The sequence below is a fragment of the Coregonus lavaretus genome, assembly GCF_964263955.1.
Source record: "Coregonus lavaretus genome assembly, chromosome: 31".
Lineage (NCBI taxonomy): Eukaryota > Metazoa > Chordata > Actinopteri > Salmoniformes > Salmonidae > Coregonus > Coregonus lavaretus.
In genome coordinates this window covers 6,562,166-6,573,854 of record NC_140018.1, presented here as the reverse complement: position 1 = coordinate 6,573,854, position 11,689 = coordinate 6,562,166, and the positions used below count along the sequence as shown (strand labels likewise).

The following is an 11,689-nucleotide window of genomic DNA, read 5'->3' as shown; positions in this document are numbered from 1 at the left end:
GTTCACTATGCTACCGCATGGCAAGCATTACAGGAGCGCCAAATCTGGGACCAAAAGGATCCTGAACAGCTTCTACCCCAAAGCCATTAGACTGCTGAACAGTTAATGAAATGGCTATGCGGACTATTTGCATTGACACTTTTTTGCACTGACTCTATGCACACTCACGTCATTTAGCAGACGCTCTTATCCAGAGCGACTTACAGTTAGTGAGTGCATACATTTTTATATACTGGAATCGAACCCACAACCCTGGCGTTGCAAATGCCATGCTCTACCAACTGAACTACATCCCTGCCGGCCATTCCCTCCCCTACCCTGGACGACGCTGGGCCAATTGTGCGACGCCCCATCGGTCTCCCGGTCGCGGCCGGCTACGACAGAGCCTGGATTCGAACCAGGATCTCTAGTGGCACAGCTAGCACTGCGATGCAGTGCCTTAGACCACTGCGCCACTCGGGAGGACATACTTACAATGACACTCCAACACACACACACACACACACAAACAGTTTTGTATTGCCATCCTTGTGGGGACCAAACATTTTCCCTAACCCTAAATCTAACCCTAACCCTAACCCTTAACCTAAACATAACCCTATCCTTAACCCTAAACCTTAACCCCTAACCTGAAAACTATACCTAACCCAAGCTCCTAACCCTAACCCTAATCTTAATTCTAACCCTAACCCTAATTGTAACCCTAACCCTAAACCTAACCCCTAAGCCTAAAATAGCATCTTTCCTCGTGGGGACCGGCGAAATATCCCCACTTGTCCAAATTGGCCTTGTTTTACTATCTCTGTGAGGACATCTGGTACAAAAACACACACACAGACACACACACACTACATACGCTCACACACACACAAAACACACACACATGCTTATTGACACCACACACACTGTTACACTCTTCACAAACACTGCTGTTACTCTGTTTATTATCTATCCTGATTGAATAGTCACTTTTACCCCTACCTACATGTACATACTACCTCAACCACCTCGTACCCCTGCACATTGACTCGGTACCGGTACTCCTTGTGTATAGCCTCGTTATTGTGTTTCTACTTTCTACTTTTAAACTCTGCATTGTAGGGAAAGGGCTCGTAAGAAAGCATTTCACGGTAATGTCTACACCTGTTGTATTCAGCGCACGACCTTTGATCACATGGTTGTTGTAAAGGTCATGCAGTCAACATATAATAATCACTGGAGACTGCGTCCAAGATGTCTGACCGTTGTTTTCAAGGTAATCTACACACGTTCGCATGGACCGTTTATATCCTGGTTGCATCTTGTTTATACGGACCAACATCACATGCGCACTAGCACTCAGTGCACACAGAGACCAGTGAGAGCAGCGACAACTTCATTATGTTATCCAAAAACATTGCAGACATTATATAAATGTTAATATCTTCAGCTGTGAGTGATGGAAAAACAATTGGCCTCAGCTACAACTATTTGAATAATTAAATGGATGTTTTGTGCACAGTGATGACTAAAGAGTATTATTAGGAATTTTTAAATCAGACTTTTCTATGTGGCCATCTATGGAAATTATCTTTCTGGGCCGGGTGTCAGTTAAACTGCAGTACCGAAGCAAAACTGTAGGAGCACTTGAAACTGTCCTTCTAGACAAGAACCCTAGCCCATTGCAGTCGCGAGTTGTAAAATGTTTAAACCAATATTGCAACACACTTTGAATGGCTGTGACCAACTGTTGGTCAACGTCAAATATTTTGATAACTAACCCAAGATAGACCAGAGCCTGTCGTTTCAATGGGGGGAAAATTAATCATAGTGGGCAGAACAAGCAAGGAGGTGGGCAGAGCCAAGCACGAGCTAGTGAGATCATATTGATGCTTTTATTTAGCATATTTCCGTTTGGGAACGCCTGCTCTGTGATGTGCGGGTGTGCAATAACTCTATCCGCCCTTGCACTCCTTCTAAATATGTTTAAAAAACTTTGACAAAGGGTAAAGTCTACAAAACAGAAAACTGTATGGGGATCAAATGTTTCATCGATGAGAAAATTTGCAGAATGTCAGCCAAAATCCATCTTGCTCCATCTTCTCCCACTTCCTGCCACTTCCTGCCACTGGGCTTCCTCTCATCACCATATTTGGCAGTGAGTGGAAACGCTAACCGGAGGCTTCACATTTATCATCCGGTTAAATATCTGGCTCATTGTTTGATGTGTCAATGTCTTGACAAAAGTGATCCGCTAGAACCGCCCAATATTTCAGCCACGAGCAGATACCCATGGCTAAAGTTTGCCAGGAGGTCAGCACATTCTCACATCAAGTTACATTTTTATAAATGCCAACTTTTGCGTGAGGCCCCAGTATCTTTGGTAGAGATATGCGGCATCTCACTGCCTGCACAGTAGAGGGCGATAAAGTGTTTTCTGATTTACATACAGTAAAAAAAAAAAAAAAAAAGCAGTCCCCGTTGTCGCATGTTGATGACGTCAGGAATGAAAAATATTCGACAACATGGAGAAGAAACATGTGTCAGCTTTTGAATTGTACCAAAATGCGCTAATAGAATCGACTCCTGAAGTTAAACCATCATCTGTGCAGGTACTTGGGATTAAGTTATTACTGGTGTTTGCCCCTTGCAATTTCAGATAGTTTTTGTAAAAGTGACTTTACAGTGTCTTGTTTTGTTAGGCAGGCACACAAATCAACCTGGTTGACAAATCAACTGAAGAAAGCTAACTAACTGATGTATTGTTAAGTGGGCTTGTTGAATAATGTGCATTTAAAGACCATCTGTTGAATCTACTTTTGCAATGTGCATCTGATTGCCTGAAACTATTTCAAACTGACTGCCTCAGCCTACTGGATGATTTTCTAGGTTACAGCAAAGAAGAAGAAGAAGAAGCAGAAGGAAAATGGTATCCAGACCCCCAAATCCATCAAAAAGGTCAAAAGGAAACCGATGGTCAAGCAGGTCATCAAATCGGCACAGAGAGAGGAGAGGTTGGAGAGACTCGAAGAGGTTAGTTTGTACAATCAGGTCACTCCCTCTATATTGAAGCCACTTGTTCACATACTGTAACTGTTTGACTGTGGTTCTCTAGCCATACCTGTCATTGTCTTTCTGTATGCAGGAGGTGCAGTGTGAAGAGAAAAGTGGAGAGGCACTAGAGGCTCTGCTGAGTGACCTGGCTAAAGTCAGCAACAGCCGAGAGAGGGCCAGCAAACTGTTCCAGTGGCTCATCCACCCCATTCCTGCCAAGAGCTTCTTCAGGTACTGATGCCTGTGTAGTTTTTGTTTTCACAGTACAGTCATGTACTAGATTGCACAGGGAGATATCCTTTGTTACATTTATTGACTTCCTCCGTCTTAGGGATACATGGGAAAAGAAGCCAGTTTTGATCAAACGTCAGAATCCAGACTACTACAAGGGACTGTTCTCCACAGCAGAGTTTGATTGCATTTTAAAACAGGTAAGGTGTCATGTCTAGCTAGACATCTTCTGTTTTTGTGTTGGTGTCATTTTTGTTGATCAGATAAGGTTAATGTTGCTATGGACATTTCCAGGATGATGTTCAGTATGGAGTGAACCTGGATGTCACCAGCTACACAAACGGCAAAAGAGAGACACACAATCCTCCAGGGAGGGCTCTTCCTTTTACTGTATGGGCCTTCTATGAGGTAAAAGCCAAATGAAAGTCTCCTGATTCCCAGTTTTTATTTACTAAGTGTGAGCAAGTGTTGGTTAAAATCTAGATCATACTAATATCTGCGTAACATGTTGTAGTTGGAAGTTCTTAGTACCTCATAATATTGAAACCTAACCTGGTATGTTCCATGTCATCCATGTGTAGTGTGTCTAGCTCAGTTGGTAGAGCATGACGCCAGTATAGTGGGTTGGATTCCCGGGACTAAAATGTGTGCATGCGTGACTAAGTCGCTTTGGTAAAAGCGTCTGCTTAAAGGCTTATTATTATTATTATCATTATATATTCTATATTATCCACAGAGTGGTTGCTCCCTGCGTATGCTGAACCCCCAGGCCTTCTCCTCCACTGTGTGGACTGTGCTGTCTATCCTCCAGGAGCAGTTTGGTAGCATGGCAGGAGCCAACGTGTGAGCGACCCTCTCTGACAATCTCTGACCAGTGAGATGCTCTCACACAACATTGAGGGCTCTATTTTCGGCTTGCGTTAAGCCAGTGCAATTGTCAAACTCGCACTCGTTTGACATTTCGACCTGTTAAAGCTGTGTTCTTCTGTATTCAAACCCTAGCGCCAGGATTGGTAATGTATCTGTCTTATATGAGCTCGCTTATGGGAGGGGTGGCAATATCTGAGGTGTGTCCTTAAAAAATGTGCGCCAAGGTGCCAATTTCAGGCAATGCTGGGGATATTTAAGACCAACCAAAAGCTGGTCTTAGCGGTAAAACGTTAGGTTATGGTGTGGATTCTGACAGTGGAAGCGCAGCCTATCCAGCCGTGACGCACAGTGCCCATAAAAACCAATGAAGGCTGTTTTTTTGGTAATGCCCAATGCATTCACCAAGTAGTCAAGACTATCATGAAGGGTTTGGCTCATGAGACCGCTTTGAAGTGAACCTTTATCACCAAAGCTTTATTAAAAGATCAAGTTTGGGAGCATCCACTTTTTATCTATGTAGGCTATATTACATTATTTTAGCCAGCTCCTGTTATTATTTTGGAACGAGAGATGAGATGATCCGGTGACACTCGTATTTAGAAAAATGTAAGTTATTTTCCTGTAACAGTTGCTTGTTTTCTGTTTCGTTTGATTAAAAAAACAATCCCATATAGTCTACCCTTACCCTACTATAATGACCCCTTACCCTGCTATAATGAAAGCTGGTACAACAGCAATGTGTCTGGAGTCTTTGTTATCCTGGCCATGCATTAGCCAAGGAGCCTATCCATAAAACGTTTCTAAATGGTCTACTCGTGAGGCTTTTGCCGTCAAGCTTTTTCATTATTCACATAGGCCTACCGGCAGTGCATACTCCATTCGGCTTGTATCCATCCCCATTTCCACAGAGTGCCTCTTGTCCGCTTACCAAAGACTCTCCTCATTTTCCAGCCCTATAACGCCATATCAACGGTAGGCCTAGGCTGTATCTTGCTTATTGAGAACGTGCCTCACACATAAAATACAATTTACGGGAGCCTAGCAAAGGCCTATACTCATTGAAGCCAATTACAACAATGTTGGCTGTCAACACTCAACATACTGAGCAAACACTGGATGTATTTTACTGTTGCTATCACTTGTTACTGTAGCCTATGCTATTTAATAAACTGTATCAATCCACAATGGACTAGGAAGAGAATATTCAGTGCCCTCAGCCGGATTGGAGTTGATGACAATGCAAAGACCGTCAATAACAACCAGAACTTAAGACAACAGCATGCACTATTCTGTTGTATTCTTACCACATGCTGAATGCTGATGCACCTCCTCATATGACATATCAGTAAAAAGTAGTTTTTTATCCCCAGGTATCTGACACCTCCAGGAACACAGGGCTTTGCTCCACATTATGATGACATCGAGGCCTTTGTGGTTCAGCTGGAAGGGAAGAAGCACTGGAGAGTTTACAACCCCAGGTGACTGAGTTATTAACAGTCTAAATCTAGTTTATAAAATTCCCCAAAAGGTGATCAGCACCTAGTGCATGCATCAAACCATTTTGAACAACATTCATATCACTAAACTCTGCTGAGAAACTAATTCTGTATATTTTGTGGGACGTTTGTTTCCTGTCACCTTTTAGGTCACAAGATGAGGTCTTGCCTGTCGTTTCCAGTCGTAAGTATTCCTTTGTCCACCCTTTTGCCTATAAATAGACTATAAGCACGACAGATCACTTCCCAGTCCCCTGTGCCTCAGCCTCATCCCTTACAGATGGTTTGGTATTCCTCCTCCTCCAGCTAACTTCAGCCAGTCAGAGATTGGGAAGCCCATCCTGGAGGTGGTCCTGGAGGCTGGGGATCTCCTCTACTTCCCCCGAGGGTTTATCCACCAGGGGGACTGCCTGCCGGATGCTCACTCCCTCCACATCACTGTCTCATCTTACCAGAGGAACAGCTGGGGAAACCTACTGGCAAAGGTTTGTTATCAATCCTCTGCTTTCCTTGTATGTGACACTGTCTAGTTCTTTGTCTCATTTTGTATCAACTTTGTGATGTACACTACCGGTCAAAAGTTTTAGAACACCTACTCATTCAAGGGTTTTTCTTATTTAAAAAAAAAACTATTTTCTACATTGTAGAATAATAGTGAAGACATCAAAACTATGAAATAACACATATGGAATCATGTAGTAACAAAAAAGTGTTAAACAAATTCTTCAAATAGCACACTTTTGGCATTCTCTCAACCAGCTTCATGAGGTAGTCACCTGGAATGCATTTCAATTAACAGGTGTGCCTTCTTAAAGGTTAATTTGTGGAATTTATTTCCTTCTTAATGTGTTTGAGCCAATCAGTTGTGTTGTGACAAGGTAGGGGTGGTATACAGAAGATAGCCCTATTTGGTAAAAGACCATGTCCATATTATGGCAAGAACAGCTTAAATAAGCAAAGAGAAACAACAGTCCATCATTACTTTAAGAAATGAAGGTCAGTCAATACGGAACATTTCAAGAACTTTGAAAGTTAAGTGCAGTCGCAAAAAACATAAAGCGCTATGATGAAACTGGCTCTCATGAGGACCGCCACAGGAATGGAAGACCCAGAGTTACCTCTGCTGCAGAGGATAAGTTCATTAGAGTTACCAGCCTCAGAAATTGCAGCCCAAATAAATGCTTCACAGAGTTAAAGTAACAGACACATCTCAACATCAACTGTTCACTGTTCAGAGGAGACTGTGTGAATCAGGCCTTCATGGTCGAATTGCTGCAAAGAAACAACTACTAAAGGACACCAATAATAAGAAGAGACCTGCTTGGGCCAAGAAACACGAGCAATGGACATTAGACCGGTGGAAATGTGTCCTTTGGTCTGGAGTCCAAATTTGAGATTTTTGGTTCCAACCTCCGTGTCTTTGTGAGACGCGGTATGGGTGAACGGATGATCTCATGTGTATTTCCCACCGTAAAGCATGGAGGAGGAGGTGTTATGGTGTGGGGGTGCTTTGCTGGTGACACTGTCTGTGAATTATTTAGATTTCAAGGCACACTTAACCAGCCTGGCTACCACAGCATTGTGCAGGGATACGCCATCACATCTGGTTTGGGCTTAGTGGGACTATCATTTGTTTTTCAACAGGACAATGACCCAACACACCGCCAGGCTGTGTAAGGGCTATTTTACCAAGAAGGAGAGTGATGGAGTGCTGCATCAGATGATTTGGCCTCCACAATCCCCTGACCTCAACCAAATTGAGATGCTTTGGGAAGAGTCGGAACGCAGAGTGAAGGAAAAGCAGCCAACAAGTGCTCAGCACATGTGGGAACTCCTTCAAGACTGTTGGAAAAGCATTCCAGGTGAAGCTGGTTGAGAGAATGCCAAGAGTGTGCAAAGCTTTCATCAAGGCAAAGGTGGCTATTTGAAGAATAGCACCCCAATGGTGGAACAAGCTCCCTCACGACGCCAGGACAGCGGAGTCACTCACCACCTTCCGGAGACACTTGAAACCCCACCTCTTTTAAGGAATACCTGGGATAGGATAAAGTAATCCTTCTACCCCCCCGTACCCCACCCCAAAGAGGAAGAAACATTTTTTTAAATATATATTTGTAAAGTGGTTGTCCCACTGGCTATCATAAGGTGAATGCACCAATTTGTAAGTCGCTCTGGATAAGAGCGTCTGCTAAATGACGAAAATGTAAATGTAAAATGTAATCTCAAATATAAAATATATTTTGATTTGATTTTTGGTTACTACATGATTCCATATGTGTTATTTCATAGTTTTGACGTCTTCACTATTATTCTACAATGTAGAAAATAGTAAAAATAAAGAAAAACACTTAAATGAGTAGGTGTTCCAAAACTTTTGACCGGTAGTGTAGATTGGGCATGGATCAATTTACACTTGAGTAAAAGGTACAGTATTGAATGATATACAATGTCATGTCTATACAACATGCATGTACTTGGAAGTATAGGCTTGTGTTGTGTTTGATGCAGAACATGATCTCTTTGACAGGTGGTCCCAGCAGCCCTAGAGATGGCCATGGAGGAGGATGTGGACTTCAGACGAGGCCTGCCTGTGGATTACCTGACCTACATGGGGGTGCAGAACTCAGACAAGGTACTTCAGACACTACCGTTTACTTTCTCTGGTGTCCAATTGACCTCTGAGCACCCACTCTCAACAGGGGTGTGTCAGAAGGGTGAAACATTCAGAACGTTGAAGATGTAACGGATAGAGCTGACACCATTGCCTATTCCCCATGGCAAGGAAGAATGTCTGTTCTACACTATATACAGTGGGGAGAACAAGTATTTGATACACTGCCGATTTTGCAGGTTTTCCTACTTACAAAGCATGTAGAGGTCTGTAATTGTTATCATAGGTACACTTCAACTGTGAGAGACGGAATCTAAAATAAAAATCCAGAAAATCACATTGTATGATTTTTTAGTAATTACATTTTTTTTTTATTGCAAGACATAAGTATTTGATCACCTACCAACCATTAAGAAATCCGGCTCTCACAGACCTGTTAGTTTTTCGTTAAGAAGCCCTCCTGTTCTCCACTCATTACCTGTATTAACTGCACCTGTTTGAACTCGTTACCTGTATAAAAGACACCTGTCCACACACTCAATCAAACAGACTCCAACCTCTCCACAATGGCCAAGACCAGAGAGCTGTGTAAGGACATCAGGGATAAAATTGTAGACCTGCACAAGGCTGGGATGGGCTACAGGACAATAGGCAAGCAGCTTGGTGAGAAGGCAACAACTGTTGGCGCAATTATTAGAAAATGGAAGAAGTTCAAGATGACGTCAATCACCCTCGGTCTGGGGCTCCATGCAAGATCTCACCTCGTGAGGCATCAATGATCATGAGGAAGGTGAGGGATCAGCCCAGAACTACACGGCAGGACCTGGTCAATGACCTGAAGAGAGCTGGGACCACAGTCTCAAAGAAAACCATTAGTAACACACTACGCCGTCATGGATTAAAATCCTGCAGCGCACGCAAGGTCCCCCTGCTCAAGCCAGCGCATGTCCAGGCCCGTCTGAAGTTTGCCAATGACCATCTGGATGATCCAGAGGAGGAATGGGAGAAGGTCATGTGGTCTGATGAGACAAAAATATAGCTTTTTGGTCTAAACTCCACTCGCCGTGTTTGGAGGAAGAAGAAGGATGAGTACAACCCCAAGAACACCATCCCAACCGTGAAGCATGGAGGTGGAAACATCATTCTTTGGGGATGCTTTTCTGCAAAGGGGACAGGACGACTGCACCGTATTGAGGGGAGGATGGATGGGGCCATGTATCGCGAGATCTTGGCCAACAACCTCCTTCCCTCAGTAAGAGCATTGAAGATGGGTCGTGGCTGGGTCTTCCAGCATGACAACGACCCAAAACACACAGCCAGGGCAACTAAGGAGTGGCTCCGTAAGAAGTATCACAAGGTCCTGGAGTGGCCTAGCCAGTCTCCAGACCTGAACCCAATAGAACATCTTTGGAGGGAGCTGAAAGTCCGTATTGCCCAGCGACAGCCCCGAAACCTGAAGGATCTGGAGAAGGTCTGTATGGAGGAGTGGGCCAAAATCCCTGCTGCAGTGTGTGCAAACCTGGTCAAGACCTACAGGAAACGTATGATCTCTGTAATTGCAAACAAAGGTTTCTGTACCAAATATTAAATTCTGCTTTTCTGATGTATCAAATACTTATGTCATGCAAAAAAATGCAAATTAATTACTTAAAAATCATACAATGTGATTTTCTGGATTTTTGTTTTAGATTCTGTCTCTCACAGTTGAAGTGTACCTATGATAAAAATTACAGACCTCTACATGCTTTGTAAGTAGGAAAACCTGCAAAATCGGCAGTGTATCAAATACTTGTTCTCCCCACTGTGTGTGTGTGTATATATATATATATATATATGAATGAACATTCTCTGTAACGTTGCACCATCTTGAAAGCCCTTGGTCTACCTGTGTGTGTATAGGAGGATCCACGCAGGGCGCAGTTCCTATCCAGAATAGAAGGGCTGATGAAGAAGCTAGTAACCTTTGCCCCTGTGGATGCTGCTGTTGATCAGAAAGCTAGGGACTTCTTCCACGACTGTCTACCCCCAATGCTCACCGCAGGTACCACATATCTTCTCCGCCCCCCCCCCCAAACAAAAAGGAACTCAGTCCGGCTTTGAAGTTACTCTTGAAAGTTGTAATAGTAGAATGCACAAGGTGCAATTTTGAAATTGGGTAGTGCATCATCAGTTTCTCCTGTCATGATTCAAATAACCAACTCATCATAATGCTTTGATTTTTTTGAATCAGCTGTGTAGTGCTAGGGCAAAAACCAAAATGTGGCCCCAGGGCCAAGTAGGGGAAACCCTGCTCTAGACCGCCATGTGGTCAGTGTAACTGATTCTAGTGATCATCCACAGAGGAGCGGGCCAGCAGTGTCCAGGGAGCTCATTCCAGGTGGGAGGACGGAGAGGCTGTGGATGTTGGTGTGACCATCAGGGGCCAGACCAGAGTCAGACTCATCCGTTCTGGAATCGCCAGGTAGATCTCAGACATGCAATAGCCCATGACTTACAAAAGCATAGCTCTTACAAAAACGTTTCCAGAAATGACCTTGACTTTTCTTTGTGCTGCTGCAGGTTATGCAGTGATGGAGAAGCAGTTTGGCTTTACTACACTGCAGACAACTCCAGAGTCTACCACAAAGAGGAGCCCAAGAGCATTGAAATAAAAACAGAGGTATGAATGATTGGGATCTGTAATTGCCTTGCTACTATAGCAGTGACGTGTGCCTGCCTGAGATGCTGCACTGCAGTGATGGCCTTTGTGTTCAACATGATGTAACTCTTTCAGCAAACAGACGGCATGGAGTTTCTGATCCATGCGTATCCAAAGTTTGTGACAGTGGGCAGCTTGCCATGCGAGTCGGCTGAGGACAAGGTATGTTTATAAACATGTTATGCAACATTGCTAAAACACGTACGCTGTCTTCTGCATAAAGTCCAGCCACATCTGTATGCCAGTAGTGTAGATATTTGGATGGTCGAGTTTTTATGCTATTCAGTGCTTGGGTCTGCACTGCAGTTTTCTTAGATGTAATTCTGTGCTCTCTTCCAGGTGTCCTTGGCCGAGCTGCTGTTTGAGAAAGGGCTTATTCACACTGCAGAACCTCTGCAGCGATCCTGAATCATGAAGGGACTCTAATACAAGTTTCACAAGAAATATCTGCTGCACCAGCATCATTCACCTCGCACTACGTGTAGGAATAATTGTTATCTGATTTTAGGACAGCAGTCGAATTAACTTGAGTAGTGCATCAGCATTGCCCTCTACAACTAACTCATCTAGACTCTTCAGAAACAATGGTGCAATGCTGGAACGCAATGATCAATCAAAAGTAATAGGTCTGTAATGTTACCCTTTACTTGTTCAGTAAGTATTGAATTAAAACCGTCTTGCATATTGGTGTGTAAATCAATCCTAGTGTGTGTGTGTTGCTAATGGAAGTACATTGTAATAGAAATGTCC

At 43.5% G+C, this 11,689-nt stretch overlaps 1 protein-coding gene across 1 annotated transcript; it reads left to right on the top strand.

The window, feature by feature from the left end:
- Nucleotides 1-2,480: 2,480 nt before the first annotated feature.
- On the top strand, nt 2,481-11,639 carry LOC311107037 (ribosomal oxygenase 1-like). Its single transcript, XM_084149491.1, has 15 exons — nt 2,481-2,591; nt 2,869-3,012; nt 3,125-3,264; nt 3,365-3,464; nt 3,559-3,672; nt 4,001-4,107; nt 5,505-5,612; nt 5,780-5,814; nt 5,937-6,115; nt 8,158-8,262; nt 10,141-10,282; nt 10,582-10,702; nt 10,801-10,900; nt 11,015-11,101; nt 11,279-11,639. Exons 1-15 carry the CDS (start codon nt 2,505-2,507, stop codon nt 11,345-11,347), a joined length of 1,638 nt encoding a protein of 545 aa, XP_084005617.1. The 5' UTR covers nt 2,481-2,504; the 3' UTR covers nt 11,348-11,639.
- Nucleotides 11,640-11,689: the final 50 nt, after the last annotated feature.